Below are 23,338 nucleotides of genomic sequence, written 5' to 3' on the forward strand. Positions count from 1 at the left end.
TCCGGTTTTGGTAACGCGTCACTCTCACTCCTTATTTGTTAACGTTTTGGTGTGTATATAACTTTCCCTCGATTCCATTGGCTCTAGCGGTTATAAAGAGATTTCATTCATCAAAATCGACCAAGGGGGGCCAGAGATAGGTCAAATCCACCCAAATGACCCCAGAAGTGGGGTTTTTTGGCTAAATCTCTCTAAAAAGGTCAAATTTCACTTGTTTTGCATCAATCTTGATACAGGGTACTTATATGTTGTACTTTGGATTCCTAAAGCTTTTAGTCTACTAACCCATCATCCAAGGGTAGTTTTCACTATAAGTAAAAAATAATCTTTGGACGGACACTATAATTTACAGTTTTTTACTATGTAAAATCTGAATTTTCTTTAAAATAAAAAACATCTATATTGATTCTGACTTTTCTACATCCAACTCACAGGTTTATCATTACTTTGAGAATAAAGATTATTAATTTAACCCTTTTAGAAGGGAAGATATGGTCATTTGTTCTGGGAATGTCATTTTCGAGCCTGAGACCTGAAAAACAGGCTCAGGGCTTAAGAGGTTAAGAGTGTGGTAGGTAAAAATACACTTTGTTTTCACTCACTTAAGAATCACCCTGTTTTGATAATGCAAACTGATGTAGTATGCATCCCACTAGAGTCAGAGATTAAATAGCTTCTTATTTAATGTCTTAAAACTAAGAAGTCCTGTTGTTAGGACAATTACTTCTGAAACCCAGAACTTTATTTGAAATTGCAGCTCCGATTGAAAGGTTTCCAAAAGGAAAAGTGAAAGTTATCCCTTTTTTTTTTTTTTTTTAAATTGTTTTGTTTTACTTTGGTAACTGTCTCTTCTATATAAAATGTATTACATGTGTTTTTCGAAATAGCAGAACGTGACATTGAGAGAGACACATACAAAAATACAAAATGCAATTAGGTGGTATTAAATAGTCTTTAGTCCCTGTGAATTAAGTTAAATGCAGACTTTGCTGCCACCCTGTGGTTCAACTCCAACAAAATCAATTGATCTAAAGACCCAATTTGTTTGACATCGAGCCTTGTCATGCAGAAAGACATCGAGGCAGTGGATGTCTTTATATGGGTCAACAAATGTCCAAAACTGTCACATTATTTATTGATTACTGACAGCGATATTGTAATCCATCACTGCCTTCATTTGTAATTAATGAAGGCAGGAGAGCTGTGGAAATGTGGCGTTTAATAATTCAGCATCAGTATTGTGTTTTGTAAGCTGTATTTTACACACGCTGTGAGTATTACAAACAACTGTGTGTACATGTTTATTCAAAACAAGAGGAGAGAATGAGCAAATATTTATATTTTTCAACATAGCTACCTTTATTGACTACATTCAAAACAAAGCCTGTACACGACATTGAGCTGTTTTCTTTCTTCTGTTGTCAAACAAAAAGCAAATATAAGACTTAAACTGCAGTCCATGAAGATGTACGTATATTGTCATAACGTCAAGGGGGTAATTCACACTAATTCAATCAATAGCAAGCCAAAGTCAGAAAGAATCAACAACTCCAGATCAATAACCTCATCACATGTGTATCTTTGTCCCGCAGCAGCAGCAGCAGCAGCTCATCATCAGTGCACAAAACACCATTAATCATTCCCACCACAGAGGTACAGTAGAGCCTTCTGGTAGTCCCCATCTGTATCCTCCTGCAAAACAACACACTACATTATTATCAGAGATGGCAAAAGTACACACATCCTTAACTCAAGTAGAAGTACAGATACTCGGGTTTAAAAATACTCTGGTAAAAGTAGAAGTACTGACTACATTTCTTTACTCAAGTAAAAGTAAAGAAGTATGGGCTTCGAAATGTACTTCAGTAAAAAGTACCCATAACTAGCAGCTGTTTTAAAGAGTACCTGACCTCCCTTTATATTAATAGAACAATAATGTCATTGTTAGCTAATGAATGTTTCCATGCTGAACAACGGCAACGTTCTCATTGGTCCCTCTTCTTTAGAGAAGACCAGGAAATGATGGATACACGGATCGTGTTCAAATCAATAGGCACGCAATTGACTCTAAATAATAATGATCACGCCACCAAACACACATTAAAAGTAACAAACCTGTTTTGAAGTAGAAAGTACAGGTATTTGTGTTAAAAATATAAGAAGTAAAAGTAAAAAGTCGTCAGAAAAATAAGTAGTGGAGTAAAGTACTGATACCAGAAACATTTACTTAAGTACAGTAACGAAGTATTTGTACTCCACTACTTCCCACCTCTGATTACTTTACATGTTATAACATTCTGAAGGTTCCTCTCAACTTACTAAATCAACTCCGGATCAATATATCACATGTTCTTTTCCATCTGATTTGAGCTTTTGGCACCTGTGTAATGCATGTAAACTATATAGGTGCAATTTCAGGGACTGCAGAAGGAAATTAGCTTTTAGCCGCAATCTGGCATGATAGCATCTTTTCTCTCTTTGAGATTAAAGTAGTTTTGTGCGTGGTCCTTGTTTAATAATGTAGTATCCTAATATAGATTAATATGTTGGTCTATTACAGTTTATTCTCACTTATTTGGTTTATACCGTTTATTCTATATATATATATATATATATATATATATATATATATATATATATATATGAATTGTTCTACTGTTATTTGTTGACTCTTGTGCAATGCATTTTGAACATTACAGTTTCAAAATCATGAATAAATAAAGCATTTTTTAGTATTAGTAAATCTTTTTGTTGTACTTTTGTTTAAACGCCCTTTGGGTATTTTTTCAAGGACACCTCCATGCCACAATGTCCCTTTCTGTCCGTCTGTGTGGGCGTTTGTGTCTCAGGTGTTTGGATCGTCTGCTCCTCCTCCCCACATGTCAAAGTGTCCTTGACTGAGACACTGAATCTCACATTTCTCAAATTGTCATTGTAGCTTTTCACTAATGTGTCTGACAAATGAATATAAATAATTAATGTTTTTGTCAAACGATAGACTTTGGCTTACATAAGTTTTCTTTTTCCAGGCACTCAGCATAGTTAGTTTATGTGAAAGCTTTTAACAAATAGGATGTGTGTTAATATGGTACCTCATCACAGAATGAAAAGCACAGGTGAAACTAATACATTAATAATGACTCATTTCAAGGAGCCAGCGTGCAATTGCAGAAAACCATCATGCACTTTACCATGGTTGTGAAATATAAATGAAGTGCAGCCACAGTTATTAGTTACACTTGTGATTGACATTTTAAAATATAAGCAGAGAGATTAGACGCAAATCATAAGAAATGAAATCATTGGGAGTAATACCTCTTTCAAATATGACTACTTGTGAAAAATGAAAGGAATACTTGAAGTAATAATTGCTATAATAAAATGGACATTATTTTTGTAGTCTTTGCTGCTGCTACCGGAGGATGGAAATAATTCTTCACTGCAGGAACATCTGGCCCCGGGAGAATTGATTAATTTCTCTTCAGCTCTTGTGAATAGCATCTCATCTCAGTCTCATCACGCTGCACAAGTCATTTAAAGTAAATTACTAATCTTTACTCCATCACTGCACTGACATGAATGGTGTATTAGCAGCGGAACGGTAGTACACCCAGCTGCGGTTTTAAATCATGCAGAGGGAGAGATGGGCAATTTTAAAGCATCGGGGGAAAAACTGTGAAGAGAGTAGACGTCTTGGAGAAATATATTTACTTTCTTCTGAAGGTTTGGAGCTTTTAGAACGTGTTATTCAAATTAGAAACCGTAAAAAGGTCGATAGTAACTTCAGTACCTGGATGGTGGTGTAAAGAGAAGCTCCATATTTCTTTTTGAAGCAGGTCCTGATGTCCAACATGTCTATCTCGCTCCTCGACACCATAATCCTTATCAGGGTGGAGTCATCCGTTCCAGCACGCTAATATAGAAACGAATTCAGCAGTTGGGAGTTAATAATCTATGAAATTGCATTTTCTTCCAGCTTTCTATTCCACAATACTATCAAACATCCATCTTGATCAGTTTTCTTTTCTTTCAGGTGCTTCAAAGACACAAGGGACATTTCCCAAATTAGAGTTTAATCCCCTTCCTGTTAATCCACTTTGGGAAGAGATGTTTGCACTTGAGAAAGATAATTTCAAAGACACAACTGCCTTTGTTTTGAGAAGGTAACCATTTAAAGAGACTACCAGTGATTTGAGACGTTTCAGCTTTTTATAATCATACACACTGCACACATTTTTTTCAATATTTCTTTCCACAATAATGGCTTTACCCCATCATTAAAATCCATGAACTCTTGACAACCTGCACTGTGTGTGTGCACCATAATGTAACTACCTGGACTCGCACATCCAAATTGAAATGTATATATATTGAACACACCCATAATTAAACATGTCTGTATATATGTAAACACCTTCATTTTAAGTTATACTGAGATTGTTTTTACACTTCTTATCATTACATTTATTTACGTCTATTACTATTCATATTAATATCCTTGTGTGAATTAAAAGGCTGTCCAATATTGTGCTTTTCCCCTTGTTGCTACACTTGAATTTCCCTATGCGGATCAAAAGATATCTTCTTATTTTATCTTAAATGCATACTTTACATTTGTGGATGCATTTTTCCAACCAATTCCTGCTTTGAATAAAACACATATATGTTTAGGATATGTAAATGTTTTAGTCACAGTCTGCAATTTTGGGAAATACACTTTGGACAGAGCCAGGCTCGCCGTTTCCCCCTGTTGACAGTCTTTGTGCTAAGCTAAGCTAACTGGCGGATTTATATTTATCGTGCAAACATGAGGGTGGTATTCATGTTCTTATCCAACTAACCACAAATGCTTTCCAAAATATTAACTATTTCTTCCAACTGCATTGATTTAACCCTTATGTTGTGTTCGGGTCTCACGTGACCCGTTTCAAGTTTAAATTATATAATAACTACGCTCTAGTTTTTTTTTTATCGGAACAAGGCTTCATGATATCCTCCACAACAGCTATATAAACACTACTAAACAGATTTGGACAATTTTAGCTAAGTCTGAAGGTCACTTAAAAAAACAAGTGTATAATTTGGTGTTGGGGTCCCAGCAGAATTATTGTGGGTGACTCAGGGTCAAATTTGGCCCAATCAAGATTCATCTTTTACTTTAGACACCCCAGCCCCGCCCCCTTCATCCACTGTAACAGTCATTTTTTGCAACATACACCTGAACATTTGCTGTCAGATGCTGTCGGGCACGTACCCTCATAGATTTAGACAGGCCTTCAGCGAAAAACTCTGGGACACTCCTGACACATTTCACTGTGGAGAAAAGAAAGAAATGTAAAGGTCATGTGTGAAATGACTTTTTTGTCATGTTAATCTCTGCTCTCTACTGCCAAGTGTTATCTTCTTCTGCTCTATTTCATTCCAACATGCATCGCAGGAAATAAAAGCTCCCATTCTTCGCCGGCTGTGTGATCACTGAGGTGTCATCCTGATGGATCACAGGTCTTACCAACAGCCAGCAGTAAGTTCTCAAAATTCCCAGTGGTCTCTCCCTCAATGCTGTCCTCTAGTTCAGAGCCAGAGAGCTTCTCGTAGGCATCAAACACTGCAAAACAAATACAGCAATACTTCAATATAAAACATGTTTTACTCGGCATTAAAAAGATTAGAAGGTTTTGACTTCAGGGCAACTCATTGTGTGTTATATTGCATCTTGTTTAATGTAGCCCGTTCATTTTATTAGGTAGAATATTATCCGCCAAAAGCACAACCATCACATTATCACTTCACCACTTGATATTGTGACGCATATCAAATAGCTTAAAGGAAACATTTGCAGCCTTTCAACTGGATTAATATTGTTGTTTTTAGGGTTGTTTGTGCAAATGAGCCAGTGTGCTTGGAGCCATGTTAACACAGTGATGCTGAACGTCTTAATATACATATAAGTATTGTTAGGAAAAGTACATTTTATTTTTACAAAATCTAGCTGCTGTAAAAAACATATGTGAGAAAAGCAACTTTTTCCTAATCTGTTTCACAAGGTGCACCCCCATTTTTATACCATTGTGAAATTTGACTTTTACATTTTCTAAACCTAAGAGCAATATATAGATTTACCTTACCTATTTTGTTAACATATCCTGAACCTGTCACTGTGGTCCTGCCTGACTCATCATACTGCTTCCCTGATGGCTCCCACAGGATTGTTGACATCCTCGTGGATTCATCTTCTTATTATAGACACATGCATTTCCAAACATTTGGTCTACCTATGTTGTAAAATGTATTATCTTTTCGATTTACACACGGCATCTATTGCACGTCTGTCCGTCCTGGGAGAGGGATCCCTCCTCTGTTGCTCTCCCTGAGGTTTCTCCCATGTTCCCCTTTAAACTGTGGGGTTTCTCTGTAAGTTTTTCCTTGTACGATGTGAGGGTCTAAGGACAGAGGGTGTCGTATTGTCATACTGATATTCTGTACAAACTGTGAAGTCCACTGAGGCAAATGTAACATTTGTGATTTGGGCTATATAAATAAACATTGATTGATAGATATCCCAATTCCATTATAACCCAACTAGCTTAGAATCTGCTTACTTGGCTTAGTTTGCTTCATATCTGACACTTTGTAAATGTGAATAAAGTCTATTATTACGAGTCACGAGTGTTGCAGGTCATTTTGGAAGACACTTGCATCCTTGTTATCCTATTGTTTAGCTGTGAGGATTTGTTTACGCACCTTAATATGAAGTTACTCTAAAGAATCACGTTCACCGTTTCCCTCAGCTATGGTAACCCGTTAGCTGACCTGTTTCTTGCTGCTCGAGTTCATCCACTTAAATGTTCAAGTGTGTCGTCGTCTGACTCACAAACCGGCTTAAACCGCTCTCCATTTTCCTCTGACCTCTTTCTGTTGCAGCCAAACATGTTTACCCCTCGGGACGAACGGGTTGTTTTTTCATCAAACCTTAATAAACTCTGCTGCTTCTGCTTTGTTTGAAACGTGTGAGCTGTTTATATTGGTTTGGTCTCTTATTTTTAAATACTTTAAATTATTAATGAAGTCTTGGTCAGCAACAAATTGTTCCTTGTCCTGTTTCCCTTGAGTAATGCCGTTTCCAACTTTTGACTTTGCTCTTTTCAACAGGTGGCTAACAAATCACACACTGACATATATTGTGTTGGCACAAACACACTCACCTTTTCTGAGATGTTCTACCCTCCTGTTGCCAAGAATTGTGATGAATGGTTCCTCATCGGTGCCAAACCTTCCCTCACCAGCGTCAAACAAGGCCTGAAATGTCAGACACACACTTTTACACACAGGAAACCTTGTGTACATGACGTGACTTATTCACACCGGCAGAGCAGGAATGACAGCCCTGATGGAGGAGCTCGTACCGCGTCAAAACACGGAAAGCTTTCTCAATTCGTCTTTGCTACGACAGAGAAATTAGAGTTCTCCACCTGCGGCTGTATGCATGTTGTTCTCATCAAGTTTTAATTTGTGCAAATGAAGCAATAACATTGATTCTTAATGTTTAATTATGCATAGTGTATTTCTGCTTCTTCTTTGTTTCGCACACACATAAAACTGAAGAAAATCCAGAAGAAGAAAAGCGAACAACATAAGGAAGTTGTGTCTTTCTTACATACAGTATGTTAGAAAGACTAAACAAGTGGTCTATTGTAACTAACCACAAATTCTTTTAATAGAGTTGAGTTGAGTTGTTCCATTCTATGCTTTAACAATACGCTCTGGTTGGTAAATTATTAAATATTCTTTAAAAATACAACACTGTATAAAATGAGTCATTTATCCATAATTATTAAGTCCGTTTATATTTGATAATTATTACTCTTATCTGTACTTTTACCTAATTGACATTTGTAATTCATGACTACAACTAGCAAAGCATTATTAACAGACTGTGATATTTCTACTATGACTTACAGTAAGGATCTTCCTTAAGAACAGTTGGTGACATTTAATACTTTAACCTTTTGTTACGAGTCAAACAGAACTGGCATGGTAATTTTATTTCACATTCAGACACATGGGATCACTTGATGTTTATTACTATAGATCCCAACTCACAACTCAATAAGTAATGAGTAATGGCCCATAAAGGTCAATATGAAACCAGATGTTACATTCCTGGATGTTGATATTCTTTAATTAACTTATCCTATTATCTGTTTGTCTGACCTTTATGTTCACTGCACTGTGGGGAGCAAACTCACTTACATGATCACATCCTTCACATGTTGACATTTGAAAAGAAGACTGTGAAATTAAGTCAAAAATGCATTGTACCTTAGAGGTTTCTTAATGTTTTGCACAGGATTTCTGCATCATTTTCAGTTCTTAATGTATGTTGCATTTTATAAACAACACATTCCTTTCAACACATGAAGTGTAAATAATTAAAACCACAGTGCTTTCAAAGAAAGACTATCAAGAGTGTTTTTTGGGGTTTTTATCGAGCCATCAGACTTTTACCGTCGGGCTTATGTGCTGACTACTTCTCGGCTGTTGCCAGGCAACTAGAAGTTACTCTGAAAAAAGTACTCGTATCTTTAAGTAAGAGTACACAAGTATTAGCTTTAAGTTCTTATTATTTTGAGTAGCCACTTTCAGAACAAAGTGTGATATGATTGAATTATAATTGCTGATGCTTTAATGTTGCAGCTTAAAAAAGGAGCAGCTCTGTCTCTTTACTTCGGCTCTGCACAATTCATTATAAAACCTCAGTACTACTAACTACTGAGGTATTCTACATGTACCATACATCGAATCCACACTGCATTAGGACCCACGACTATTTGGTCTTCCAGAGAATGATCATGTTAAATCTGAGAGGGGTACTGGTTTTAAAATGCGTCACACATTAGATGAGAAAATCCCTTTGACTGATATCGGGATGAATTGTTTTTGAAATAGTTTTTTGTACTTTATGTTGATGTCCCTGTCCTGTTACCTGCATAATGTATTGGTAATGTCTTTATGCTTTATAGTTTTATATGAACTGTAACAAGACAGCTACTGTATATGGCGGCCAAATTACTATATATTTTGAATGAGTTAATTTAGTGTAGTACTCTAGTGGAGTAATTTCTAGTGATGTGAAAATGCTTTGTGTCGAAACAAGACATTCTCGTGTTCTTTCTTACCTTTGCGTCTTTATCAATATTTTCCACGCCTAGTCCATCCTCCCTGCTCCCCTTCACAGACGGACGGCAGACGAACATAGAGACACACAGACGAACAGAGAGACACATAGACAGAGACACACAGGTAGACAGACGAACAGAGAGACACACACGTAGACAGACGAACAGAGAGACACACAGGTAGACAGAGAGATGGACAGAAAGAGGAATCATGTCAGTGTGGATGGGAAATCCTCCTCTCAACACGTAATACCTGAAAAGGACATTATCTGCCATGTCCCATCACCAAGAAGATTACATTTCCGTCTGTACACCAAAACACATTTCTGAAACCAACAGTGTTCGTGTGCTGTAAACCCTTCTCCCCTTCACTCCTGGTCCAAACTCTCATGCCTGTGTAATGTAATGGCAACACCGGAGGCTCTCATTATTTGGAAAGGAAACATAAGTCTTTGCAGCAGCAGCCGCCCCCCGCCTCGCTACCTGCAGCAGGATCACCAGTAGTCTCTGATAGTGCCCCGAGGTGTCACCGACGATATCTTTCTCCAGCTTTCCGTTGTACTCTGGGGGAAAGAGGAGAAGAGGGGCAGATTGCTTACACTACTCACACACAACGGTCACTAATGGCTCTGCAGGAGGATCTCCCCCAGCAGAGATTGGATTAGTACGCTAATGGACACCACGGTCTTCTCTTATCCAAACCAAATAAACTGTACGCTGTTGCATTTGTTGTCGCAGAGTATTTTTTTCCCATTGTGGTTTGTTGCAATTTGAAGCTGGTGCAGCAGGGGTATGAGTACGCTTTTTTGCACTTCCAGGTCCCCTGTCTTGAATTAGTGTTTGTGTTTAAATGCCTAAAATATGTGCCGTGGTTTATAAAAGGGAACATGATGTTTTATCAGCCAGTGGAAGAACAAACCACTCAGCACTGTTATTAAGACTGACACTTAAAGATGCAATTTACCTTCTTTTCTGTGTATGAATTGTAAGATGTACCGTGTATGGCGAGTGGTATTTTATTTGTATTTGTCAGTGACAGACACATTTCCATTACATCTCAATTTAATGGACAATAACGTATTCTGAGGCTGAATAGGAATCTTTATAATTGGCGTTATCAGAGGTTTATAGATGTGGGTCGGACAGGACCTGCTACACCAACAGGTAGGTTTGAGTAGGAAGGAGTACAAGAAGAATATGGTGACAATCTCGAACAACAGTAGTTATGATAATAACAAAGGCGAAAGATATTATAAAAAGATTGCGGCCTCACATAACGCACTCAGGAAGCCGAGGTCTGCATCCAATGATGAATAAAAAACATGTTTCTCTTTTGTTCATAATGCTAAGAACCAATTTGCCTTTAAAAGCTATTTAAACCCAAACTATTCTTAAACCTAACCAAGATGTTTTGATGCAAGTCTGTTGAAAACAAACCAAAAATATGACTTTCTGGAGAGAGATAATGAACCTAAGAGATGGTGAATAAATACATGAATCTCTCCATTGAATAGTAATTTAGGAGAGGGTTTTCATTATTCGACAACTTATAACACTAAATTCTCCCTCTAGACATTTTGCTCACAGATCAAGCAGGATTGTTTTGATGGTGGAATTAAAGAGTAATTACAGGCTGAAAAGCAGTTAAGTGTTTTGCACAACACAACAGTGATGTCACGATGCACTGACACACCTACAGTACTCTACGTCACAGCTGCGAGATAAGAAGTAAAACCACTGGAAGTCAGTCAAGTTTCTCTTTACACTCTGATTTTACATTTACAACTCGCACTAGAACACAAAGAGCCTGACTTACACTCAGAGTAAATGTGCGTCTGCCTTTGTCTCTCTTTCCCATCGGACTAACTCACCTTTCTTGTACTCTTTGACGATATTTCTAATCTGTTCGCCGGTCCTGGAGGCCAGGATCTCGATCAGCACATCGTCCTCAGTGCCGATGCCCTGGGAACCAGAAACAAGACGTGGATGAGCATTGATTCGTGCAGCAGTGTGTTCTCAGATCTGTCTGTTATGTTATGGTTGGCAAAAAAGCAAAACACACAGAAGCTAAAACAATTTTTAAGAAAAATGGTTGAAGGATATCAGTATGGGTCTGCATAAAAAACGAAAAAGTATGCAATTAGAGCTTTAATAATCTCAGTTAAGAGGGAATTAGCTTTGAGGTTCAGTCTTACTTTAAAGCAAACACTCTTCTCTCGGATTTAATTAACCTTCAAGTGAAAAAGAAAAATGTCTGACAAGTCAAACCAATGGATCAGAAGGCGAGGGGAATGTCAAGGCCAAGTTTTTACTGCTTCGCCTTCACTTTGATTGAACGATTAATTTGTGCTTCGTGTGTGACGTTTCAATGTGATAGAATAATTACCAGGAGCCTGGAGTTTGAAAGAAACTATTTTTCCCTGGGGGGCCCCGTTATGTTCATTTTCAGGTTCTTGTGCCTCTACTGCGACATGTCTTCATGCTTTAATGTTCAAAAAGCTCTTTATTGTTCTCATACCGCCTGTGCTGCAGCACCTCTTTTCACCCTCTGTCTGAAACCAGAGCCCATGTCTGCTCTGATTGGTTAGCTAGCCGGCTCTGTTGTGATTGGTCCACCGCTAAGAGATGTCCCGCCCCTTAGTTTATAACGTACAATGCGTGTGTGGTAGAGAAACTTCCTCTGGAGTGAACACAGGGATTGTAGCCTTTGCAGACCATTTACATGCACACAAACCTATAACACACTACAGGGAAGAGATACAAAAATCCTAATAGGGCCCCTTTAATGCTCTGTGTGATATAAAAAGCAGCAGGTGCTCAGTTTATGATGCCCAAAAGCTAAATAAATCGATATTAAAATATGAATAATTTCTGTAACTATAACATTAATTGGCAAATCTACAGCACCAATACATTATATTTGTGCTCAGATTTTACACCTCTACTTTGCTGTGACATATTTTTCAGAGTTGCAGTAAGTGGATATGAAGATAAATAAAATACAAAACACTGTTCTGTTACAGCCTGCACTGAAACACAAAGACAAAGCACAGGAGGGCAGGCAGTCACAAGGATATTAAAACAAGATTGTATCTCAAGAGTAGCTAATGAAAACCAGCCTGGACCTCTGGAGAAAACAACACCATATGGAAGATGACTTTCATTATGAAGGACTGTATCGAGTTCTCGGCATGGTCATATTTCAAGGGGGTCGTTAAATTGTAAATGTCAACTTCATTTTCAACCCAACACGTGTACCGCAGGAATTTCATTCAATAAGCACAGAATACGTTTCAGTACATTGGTGTAAAAAACAAATCAGCTGGTCATTCTTGGTTTGATACTAAAGCCTGAAAACAACAACAAACATGTTACTATAGTAAGATCTCAAATCATGAGCAAACTATCTGGAACAACTAAAAAAAAAGTCTGCATTGTCCCTTCAAATTACTTGATACAATAAACCTAGTTATATTCCAGCATAGGGTATTCATCACTCTTAGCAGTTTTAATGCCATGTAGTCTACTATGATAAATAACTATTTTAAATGTCAAATCAACACAAAACGTTCTACTCTCACAGTGTGCATTCAAACTTGTTGATCAGGTGATGCTAATGCCAAAGCTCTGCATGCTGTTTTAAGTGCAAGGCTTTAATAGGAAAGAGCCTTCGCCAGTGTTCTCCTGCTGGGACAAGTGGAAGTGAGTGCCTTTGAAAAGGCCCAGTGCTCAGCTGAGTGTTTCAGCATCAGATGTTGGAACATCTGTGCACTAACACCACTGAAAACACTGTTTCGTCTACGGGTTTGAGGCTCATTTGCATATCAAATCTGCAATCTGTATTAAGTATTGGAGGAAAGTTTCATTAGTTACCTTCAGAGCCTTGTGCAGTTGGGAAGCATCGTATGAGGCAGACGGGGTCATCAAGGCCACGATCAAACTCTCAAACAGCCCCCCGAGCTCCGACTTCAGAGCGCTGACCAGGTCCTGATGTGGGGGAAAGATTATTAATAAGAAAAAAACAATAATGTGTTTTTTAACATCAGCCGAATACTGTTTTAATAAATACAGGTTCGATTGGCGGTGTTAAGTTCCTGTTCTTAGATTGTGATCTTTTTTCTATTTAAATCAATTATCCGTTTTTTTTTCATTAAAATGTCTCATTTATCTTTTAATTTGCCTGTTTTTGATACTGCTCCAATCTCAAAATACAATTGCAAAAATATTTGATATCTGTGAATGCGCACAAATATAATTTCATGATTCTTTTTAATATAAATGGACACAATCTGTAATCGACACAATGATAGTCTTTTCAAGAAAGAATAACAATTCAGAATAAAATAGCCAGCTGGGAATTTTAAGTTTCTTCACAGTAAATAGTCCCACAATATTGTATTCCAGCAAAGAAACAAAATCACTTTACAGCTCCCCATTAAACTATTACAAATAAGGCAAGGAAACTTCCTAATTAAAGCAGCTACATGCAAAATCTCTATAACTGAATAAAAAGTAGTAGAAGTAGTAGTAGTAGTGGAAGTATAGTAGTGGAAGTATAGTAGTGGAAGTAGTAGCAGCAGAGGAAGTATAGTGGAAGTAGTAGTAGTGAGTATAGTGGAAGTAGTGAGTATAGTGGAAGTAGTGAGTATAGTGGAAGTAGTAGTCGCATAGAAAACCCCCAATGACAACATTAGGGCTAAAATATTAAGTGATTCTTCAGAAATCATTATAACCCTTGCTCCTCCCCCTGTTGCTGACATGACTATAGTAATAAGAACAAGACATGTACCTGCAGAGATGCGTACAAAGTATTTGTTTTCTTTGCTATAACTACCAGCTAATCAAACAGCACATATTTCTCAGACAGCTTTATTGATTTCTGTCATCACATATCAGGGCATTGCTGGGAGCAAACTCTCATTAAATACGGTGAAAAGAGTGAGTAGTGTGTGTGCGTGTGTGTGTGTGTGTGTGTGTGTAACACCCAAGGGATCCTTTCATCTACCGTGCTTGGCAAGTTCAATATAGAGTCAAACACTCATCTCTTTAACGGCTCAATATGTGAGACCTCTAACAGAAATTATACTTATTTCTACATTAAATATCCCATATCTCTTTTCACAAGCCGTTTCGATTTCAAATGAAATTCTAGGAGGGGGATTTTTCAAAAGGTTAATATTGCAGTGCATAAATGACACGCTGTCTGGTATAAACTGAAACTAGCAGCAGAGAAATAAGAGTATGCACTCTACAGGAGATAATAAAATATCTCTTATTTTAGATGGCATTGCAAAACAGTAAGAAGAAATGTTGATAAAAAGGTTTATTTGGCAAAACCCTGTGATATTCAGAGATACTCCAGGAGCAATTTGGTGATTTTCTGATGCACCCGTGTTTCCTCTCAAGCTGCCACTCTGCACTTACATCTGCTTTTCCATAACACCCAGGGAAAGCAAATTAACTCAGCTTTCAATCCACAGGTGGTCATAAAATCCCTCCACAGAGAGATAGGAGTGAGAGCAGGCGAGCGTAAAATGCACAGGGTCGTGTGAGATTAACTGCACTGCACTCTGGTCCATGGAGACTAGGGGAAATTGTCACTTCTTGAATGAATTCTGCCCTGTTTGACTGTTAATACAAAATGTCAAGTCTTGCTCTTTCATTTTTAATGACATAAGAAAGTTATTATTTATGATGGCTGGCTGACTTTTAAAACTCAGCCAGATCCTTTACGTAAAAGTAAAAGTAGCAACAGTTCTGCTTAAAAACCTTCATTTATACTGTAGTTAAAGTAGTATGTGACAAATCTAGACTTTTGCACCTCCTAAGAAAATCTAACATTTTGGCCAATCAGAGGTCAGTTCAGATAGAGGGAGTTTTTGCCAATGCTTCTGTTCGTCCCGTCAGTGCACCAACACTATTAGGAGCCATAACTAATTTGTTAGGTTTAAGCACAAAGAGTCCATGGATTGGCTCAGGAAAATATTGTGTTTTGGGTTCAAATGAATGGCGGAAGTTATTTAAGGGGCCTGCCATGTGGCATGTCAAACTGCAAATGGACCTATTCCCTTTTAAACAGCGGAATATCCTGCTGGAAAAGTTGCTCACGTCTGTGCTTAATAAGGGGCTAAATCTCTCCAACATTTTCTCTTCATCTCTAAAAACGTTGTTGATAACGTAGCTATAATGCCTCGAATCACAGTACGCCATCTCACAGGGCTTTAGAAGCACACAAGTCTGCAAAGAAAACAGAAGGTCATTCTTATAGAATTGCAGCCATATAACGGCATCAGGACTCTAATCACTTTATGCTAATGTTTGAATGGTATGCAATGTCAGGTTGCTCTTTGTAGCGCGTTTATATGCCCGTGCTCGTTTGGTTCGAAGGTCTTTGGACAGAGAGGGAATAGGAGAGCTGCATGATGAGGGCAGGTCGTTTTTTTTTGTTTTTTTCAGAAAACTGCCCACCCTGAGGTAGCACTTGAATTACAATATGCTTAAAATGATAATCAAATAGTGCCTCCCCTTCCCAATATTTGCTTAGAAGATACAGAAGTTATATCAGCAATTTGCACTTCAAACTTGTCCTGCAGAAAAATGTACTTTGACTGATGGATAGTATTAAACAAGTAATACTGTCAGCCACATTCTTAAAAAATAAACAAAATAACAAATGGATGCTAGAAAGGTAAACTTGAGTAGGTGAACTTTATCAGATATATCCGTGCCTTTAGGTGTCTGCACGTGATGTGGTGGACACACTGACATGACCAGTAACCATCCATCAGACTGACAGCAGCTCGTCATCTGCTCAGTTTCCCCTCCAGCAGCTCAGCTTACCTTTCCGTGCGCCTGTTTATACACCGCCTTGATATCCTGGCGCTGATCGTTGCTGCGTGAAGTCAGAAGCATGAGGATGGTGTCTTCATTCGTACCTGCAGCAAGTCATGCCAGCATTAAATAACATCTAATAGTGATGATGGTAATGTGATTTCTATAGCATTTCTCTAAATAATGTTTGCAAAGCGATTTATAAACGAGAAGCATACAACTGTCTGTTGATGCTGCGTAATCATGATTGTGACTGACATGTTCTCTAGTTTTTAATTTGTTGTCTGTATCTTGGTCAGGACACTCTTGTTAGGAGAATTGTTATCGAAATGAAACTTGTCCTTGTTTAAAATAACAAAACATTTAAATTCAAACCCAAGGCAACAATGATTAAAAAAAATATAATTTGAAAACAACTAAACACACCAATTAACAGAAGATGCAATTAACAGATATCATTTGACAGAACATTAAAGTGCACAGTGGTGATTCACATTCAAACCTGTTCATGAAAGTGTGTTTTTAGAAGAAAACCATTATTTTAGAAGCCTAATCTCTTCAGGCATTTTGTTCCACAGTACAGGCGCCATTAGTATAAAATAGAGCTTCACATAATCGCTTGCCAGATAAAGGCTGAATGGTTTGTACCAATCTGTTAGCAGAAGCATGATCTCCTTGAAAATAATTGACAGCGTGCAATCTCCTCCTTAATGAAAAGTCGGCAAAGCCATGATCTAACAAGCAATACTCTCCACAAAGTGACTTGCACCCCCGAGGAAACGGCTCCCGAATACAGTGTTATTTCCGCAGAGGGATCAAAATGTCAAATTAGTCCGAGGTAATTACGGCACAAAGCCCTGCTGATCACTGCTCTGACTGTAAATGTCTGTTCAGGTCGCTATTTTGTGTGTATAGATAGATATAGATAGATATATAGATATATCTACAGTGGATACTTCCCAATTTCTCTTATTGTGAGAGCAATGAACTGACAGGAAGCAAAAAGGTGGTGATTCAGTAAGGTTATATTAAGTAAGAAAGCATGAGTTTTAATGGTTACACAGTAGCACACCTTTAAATCAGTGATTGTCATTTGACCTATTGATTTGCACTAATGATTGCGGGTGTTTTTTGCATTTCTGGAATTAGAAATAACGTCCCCTGAGAGAGGAAGCCAGGGTCAAATGTCAAACTATTGAAATTGCATCCAAGATATGCCGAACAGCTTTCAAACAAAGGTGTAAATTATGTGACATAACGCGACACATGCTTTCAATTATTCATCTGTGGCAAATGACTACTGGGTTAACGGATCTGTGACATTCTGTTTTGTGAGCCTGTGCTCTTAGTACACCATCCACAGGAATACATCAATTACTCACCCTGTGTTATATTTAAATATTGAATGAAACTTGTTTATGGCTTGCCTCCAGGGTTAACAAAGAATCAAACAATTGAGAAGATTCCTGATGATTTGAAGTAAATTGTGCTAAGAGATGTTTTAATTAAGAGTCACGGCCCATTTACTTCAATAAATGGAGAATTTTCTAAATGTTTTGATTGCTCAGGTAAGGGTATTTCTCACTAGTGTGAGTTACAGACATAAGATAATAATTTTGAGGGCATATTATTCCCTTATGTAAAGCAGGCCTATAAAGAGAATAGAGGATGTTGACAATGTGATAGCCTCAAACAATAAATAAATAATAACCCTGCTGTTGTGGCGGCTCACCTTACAGGGAACCCTCACACATGTCCTCTGAGTCACAATACACTGTAACCCTGTAAATATTTCATTATGTTTTGCAACAATTTGGTTTATCCAAAATATTCTGTACAAACAATTCATGCATTTTCTACTTTTTATAGGAAAAACACCTTATTTGGAAATTCATAAATGTTTTGCTTCACTTTAAGATGTCAATTTTAACTGTTAAGTGTCAGTTGTATTGTCACCTCTATAAACTCTTTAGCAAAGATTGATTATTACAATTGTTTTACTAAACATCTGCCTGTCTACATAGACGTTTCTTTTTTGCGGTAAAATAAGTGCTCATTACTGTGGTTTTTTGCATGTAAAACTGTCTTTTTTTGCTATCAACATAAGTTTAAAACTTGGTGGTGCTCAGTTTCTCTTCTAATTAGACCAAGCACACTGTGAAAAGTAAAATTATTTATTTGCACCACAGGAAGAATGTCAAAACTCGGTTAAAATCAACCACACCTGCCATCATACCGTCACTGCATGCTTATGTTTTACTGATTATATGCTTACTTTCTAAGTGTCTTTGCATGATTCAGCCTCATCATTACTCAGTTTTATTTATATGGTGTGATTTTTTTATCTGCTGTCAGGGAACAACAATTGCTTCACTGTCACATTTACAGTGAAGTGCTTTGTCCTTGAGAATAAATACCTAAATTAAGATAAGAAAAGCAAATGGAAAGTCCACACTGACAACTGTGTCATTATGAGTGTCATCACTGATGTTATATTATTTTTTAGAGAGGAGCAGAACAAGCGTTTGATTGCATTGTAAAAATATGTCTTCTACTGTGCATCATTCCACTTCAATTATAGTTCCCCAAGAAGGTGACGTGTGGAACAATGACGTTACTGCCTGGGACAAAGTAGCAGAGAGTGTAATGATGCCTTCTATAAAGAATCAAGCTCATTAATGACCCATGTCTATTTATATTTCTCATATATATATATATAATATAAATTTTCCCCCTTGAATTTATAAAAGATTTCAAGGATCAGTGGGAACCCGTGACTATGTTAGTTGTAACTGCCACCTAAAAAAAACATCCTCCATGTAAATCATTTAGCTATGTTTATATTTCCTTGTGGTGTTACATGCTAAGTGTAAGAATGAAAATCTAGAAAGCCTAAATGAGAGAGAGAACACTGACCTATTCCCTTCATGGCTTTATGGAGAATTTCAGCATCGTGTTTGGGGTTGAAGTTGACGAAGGGTCTCACGCTGCCTCTGTAAGCCTGCGGGAAGAGAGCAACACGAACACATGATGAAAAATGATAAATACATTTAACAAAAACAAAAGTTTCTTTTACTGGTTAGTGAAAGTGCTGTGAAAAACTCTCTCTATGTGCATGAGTTTGCTGTAACAGATGTTTTTAATTTGCAAATTAAATTAATTTTTGTTCAGACAAGTATGTCTTAAGGGAAATAAAACATATTTTAGTTATGACGCTTATTTTCAGGAATCATATTTGTATGATTTGTCTACTGTTTTAATGTTCAAAAAGCTCTTTATTTTTCTCATACTGCAGTACCTCTTTTCACCCTCTGTCTGAAACCAGAGCCCAGTCTGTTCTGATTGGCCTGCTCTGTTGTGATTGCTCAACCTCTTAGCGATGTCCCCTATCACGTACAATGTGTTGGAGCTCTAGCCAATAGAAGTGTGAGTGTTGTGTAGTGATGTCTATGTTACGGAAGTAAACAAAGGAGTCCAATGGAGTCGTTTCAGGCATTTCAGACCATTTACATGAACAAAAATGTATATCACGAGGGAAGGGAAAACCCCAAAAAGCATAAAAGGTCCTCTTTAAGTGGGTTGCTGTACCTTTAAGAGATACAATAATAAAATGAATATTGTTTGACTATTCATTTGTATTGCCCTCTAATGGTCTGTGTATTATACGAGGAGAAGACGCTACCTAATAAGAATAAAAACCATGGGCATAAAACATTTAGAGGTAGGCTACTAGACATTACTGCAGAAGACTGTTGGAAGCTGCACCATAAAAATGAAACTCCATAAAAACCCACCATAACTCTGAGGCAAGTACCTTAACCTCAATCAAGTGTGGCTGCTGCTTTGTGTCATGCAAGTATTTTTAAAAGACACTTGCCGATTGTTCTTCAGGGGAAATGTCATTTATAGAAAAAGCAATAAAAAAAACTGTCTCAGCTGCAGCTCCGATCAACTCAGCAGGAAGGAGCTGTGGGAGAATATTGTCTGCAGCTCCTCTCAGCAAAGTTCTCAGTTTTTATAATCTCTTTTATGATTTGTCATCCGATTTCAAGAACCTCTTTTTGCAATGAGACAATGTTTACTTTGAAGTGTCACTTAAACACGTAATTGTCACAGCTTTAACCCTGCATGCGTCATGAAACTCAATTTAGAGATTTGACACTTCAGTCTCTTTAGAGACAATGCATCTTTGATTCTTCTTCTACGGTAAAAATAACTATGAGTTTTTCAAAACCCACATTCATTACTGGGATTTGAGTCAACGTTTATTGTAAGCTCAATTTTTTTGTCTTTTGACACAAGATTTCGTTTTACAAAGACATCAGTTTTAGCTTTCAAGCTGTCATTTAATTCTTGCCAACGTTGCGGCTATCGTGGTGGTAATATTAAAAGGTGGGGTAGGTAATTTTGGAGAAACCAGGCCTAGCTCGAGTGCGCTAGAATTTGAAAATACACAACCGGAAAAAACACACACGAACGCGCACATGACCAATGAGGGCACGAGATAAGTTTGTGCACGAGATGGAAGGCTGACGGGCAGGTAGGCCATCCAGTTATTTTAGCCGGGCCGGCTAAAATGATTGGTCGTGCTTTTTACAGTATTACGGCTTCCACAGAGGACATTTTTTTATGGATTTTTTGTCAAAGCACTTAAGATATTCATTGCTATCGGGATGTTAAGAGCATTCCATGGAATATAACAAAAAGTGTATCTCGAGCCGGTTTCTCAAACTTACCTACCCTACCTTTAAGAGCATTCCATGGAATATAACAAAAAGTGTTTCTGAAATAAATTACATACCCCACCTTTAAGCACCATTTTGATCTCTCAACAAACTCGAGGATACAATTAAATCCAGGATATCAAATGAAGCTGCTCTCTCTTTTGGGCTAATGTGAGCATACTGCGCGAGTCGTATGTTTTTGTAATGAGTGCATTGTGGCTGAACATCCTTTTAGTGAATTGGGGATCATGAACAAGTCAGGGGATCTAAAGCCTAGGCTACATGTCAAGATTTCACAGTGTAGGAGAAGGAATTAGGATTTAATAAAATTTAAATATATGCAAATAAAGCATTGAGTGTCGCATGCAAGTCGAATGCTGCTGCTGACAGTTATTTGTGATGTGTATTGTTGAAGGCTGATCATGCAGCACTACAGGTCTCGGTGTGGTTTAAAAATACACTGACCTTTCAGACAAGACACACTTCATCACACAAACAGGTTAATTCTGGTGCTGTAAACAACACTAATTACCTCCAACAGTGAGGCTATGCTTGTTAGCAGTAAAAAACTACTGGGCTACTACTAATTGCCATAAAACCTGGTGGAAAGGTGAAGCACTGGTCAAAAATGATTATATTATAGGAGTGGATCACAATAAGATGTAGAGACAATATTATTTTCACTGTAAAAACGGCCTTGAAGAAGATCTGCGCTCACTGAGTGCCATTTGAAATCCACTCCAATACAAACAAAAGCAGAGTTGTTTCTGGCAGTTTTCAAAGCTTAAACTTTACATACTTTAAGGATATTAAATGTAACATAAAATAAAACAAAGAAAGGAAACTCTTACCATTATTGTTGCTGATTGAACACAAACGAAGTAGACTGGAAGAAAGTGCAACAGATTCATATTGCAGGGTTAGTAATATGTAGATGTAGGATGTAGGAAAGTGTAGCCTATACAATGAAGCTCAGCGCAAGTTCTTTCATGAAGACTGGGTAGGCTATATATATAGGCTACATTCACTCCGCAGCTGCATATAATCAGCTCATCACGGGCGTTCTCTTTAACCTATTACATTTCACCTCAATCTCCACCAGCCAATCACCGTGCTGCAGCCAAACTTTAAAATGTTTCTCCTCTCTCCTGCAGTCAGCTGTGATTTCAGGTGTGATTTCAGGTTATCATGCTGCCGCCCGCCTCCTCCCCATCCACCTCCCTCGTCATATCCAGTGCCAGGAGAGCTAATCCAAAGACCTCATCACTATTGATGGCGAGATGAAGCCTTATGAAGCTTTGAAGTTTTCCAGCCAATTGGTTCGCTAAAGGGTTAATCTCATGAGGCTTCATAATGGGCTTCATTTGAACACAAACCCCCCTGTTGGTCAAAGTGTGTAAAACAGGCAGATTTGACATCTCAACAGTGTGCTCTATCTCATACCGAGTTGAGTAAATCCTTAGAATAACTCTAAACAACGAACATAAAATCATATTTTCATGTTAACAATATTGTTTTTATTCCAGTTTAATGATTGTGATTGAAAAGCCTAAGGAGGCTGGTAAACATTGCAAAGAGGGATTTGTATTCCTTAATAATATTCGTAAACTTAACCATGTTGTAGCTTGAGAAAGGCTAAACCATATCAAAGAATACATTTATTAACTACATTATCTAATTTAGCTGTAGCTTTTATAAACAACAAAAAATAATCATGGACCAGTCGTTGAACCAGGGACCCTGCGGTCGTGAGTCAACTGCTTTCCAGCTGAGCCACAGCCCACACACTGAATCTACCTGAAAACACTGGATCCTATTTATTCATTTATTTATTTATTCATGTTTTTATTCCTACATTTATTTATGCGTTTATTTATTTATATTTATGACATGTTCCGACCTCTATATAAGTGAGGGTCTGAGCTCTTAATTCCATTGTGTCACCGGGCCCGGGTACAGGAGGGGTAATATCGTTCTTATACATCCATAGGTATTATGAGCGTTGTGGTTCAACCGATCTAAAGCACTTTCTGAAGCAATCACGTGGTATTGAGGGGCAGCGAGGCTTCGTTTGTCATCGGTGACGTCACTGGCCCAAAACGATACAAGCCTCGATACAAGCTTCACAAAAAACTTCCGGGAATACTCGACACACGGGGTGTTTCTCAATGTCAAGGAAGGATGCTCCAGAGCCACTATTTCAAGGATGCTACGTCATCGAGTCCTGCCGAAGGACTGTTCTAATGTCCAGGCTCCTTGGAATTCTACCGAGCCCGGCGTCCTTCGTAGCGAGACATTTTGAAGCTGCACATGTGTATCCTCCGCGGTCTTAAAATCCCCACAATGCTTTGCGCACGGACCAATTTCCAAATCTTTGGCGGAAATCGCGCTCCATTTAAGGCGGGGCCTCACATATGACGCACACCTGCACACCTGTTAGCCTGTTCCACCATTCTTCGTTTTCCGAGGCTAGGAAGGATTCTTGCCTCGCTTCTGAAGGAAGTGACTCGGAAGACATGTCCTATTATTATTATTATTATTATTATAAGGTAAGGTACATCATCATTAACACTTAATAAGAAGACTACAGAAAGGAACACAATAAAT

At 37.9% G+C, this 23,338-nt stretch overlaps 1 protein-coding gene across 1 annotated transcript; it reads right to left on the reverse strand.

Annotated features, from left to right (window-relative positions):
• Nucleotides 1–1,288: 1,288 nt before the first annotated feature.
• anxa5a (annexin A5a) lies at nucleotides 1,289–21,715 on the reverse strand. The gene is made up of 12 exons (XM_034133804.1): nucleotides 21,583–21,715; nucleotides 18,924–19,008; nucleotides 16,017–16,111; nucleotides 13,050–13,163; nucleotides 11,048–11,138; nucleotides 9,660–9,739; nucleotides 9,177–9,227; nucleotides 7,203–7,296; nucleotides 5,510–5,605; nucleotides 5,255–5,313; nucleotides 3,791–3,913; nucleotides 1,289–1,692 (listed from the first exon to the last, which is right to left on the reverse strand). Exons 1-12 carry the CDS (start codon nucleotides 21,640–21,642, stop codon nucleotides 1,633–1,635), a joined length of 1,008 nt encoding a protein of 335 aa, XP_033989695.1. The 5' UTR covers nucleotides 21,643–21,715; the 3' UTR covers nucleotides 1,289–1,632.
• Between the last annotated feature and the right edge of the window lie 1,623 nt (nucleotides 21,716–23,338).

Source organism: Trematomus bernacchii, unplaced genomic scaffold (assembly GCF_902827165.1).
Source record: "Trematomus bernacchii unplaced genomic scaffold, fTreBer1.1, whole genome shotgun sequence".
NCBI classification, from domain to species: domain Eukaryota; kingdom Metazoa; phylum Chordata; class Actinopteri; order Perciformes; family Nototheniidae; genus Trematomus; species Trematomus bernacchii.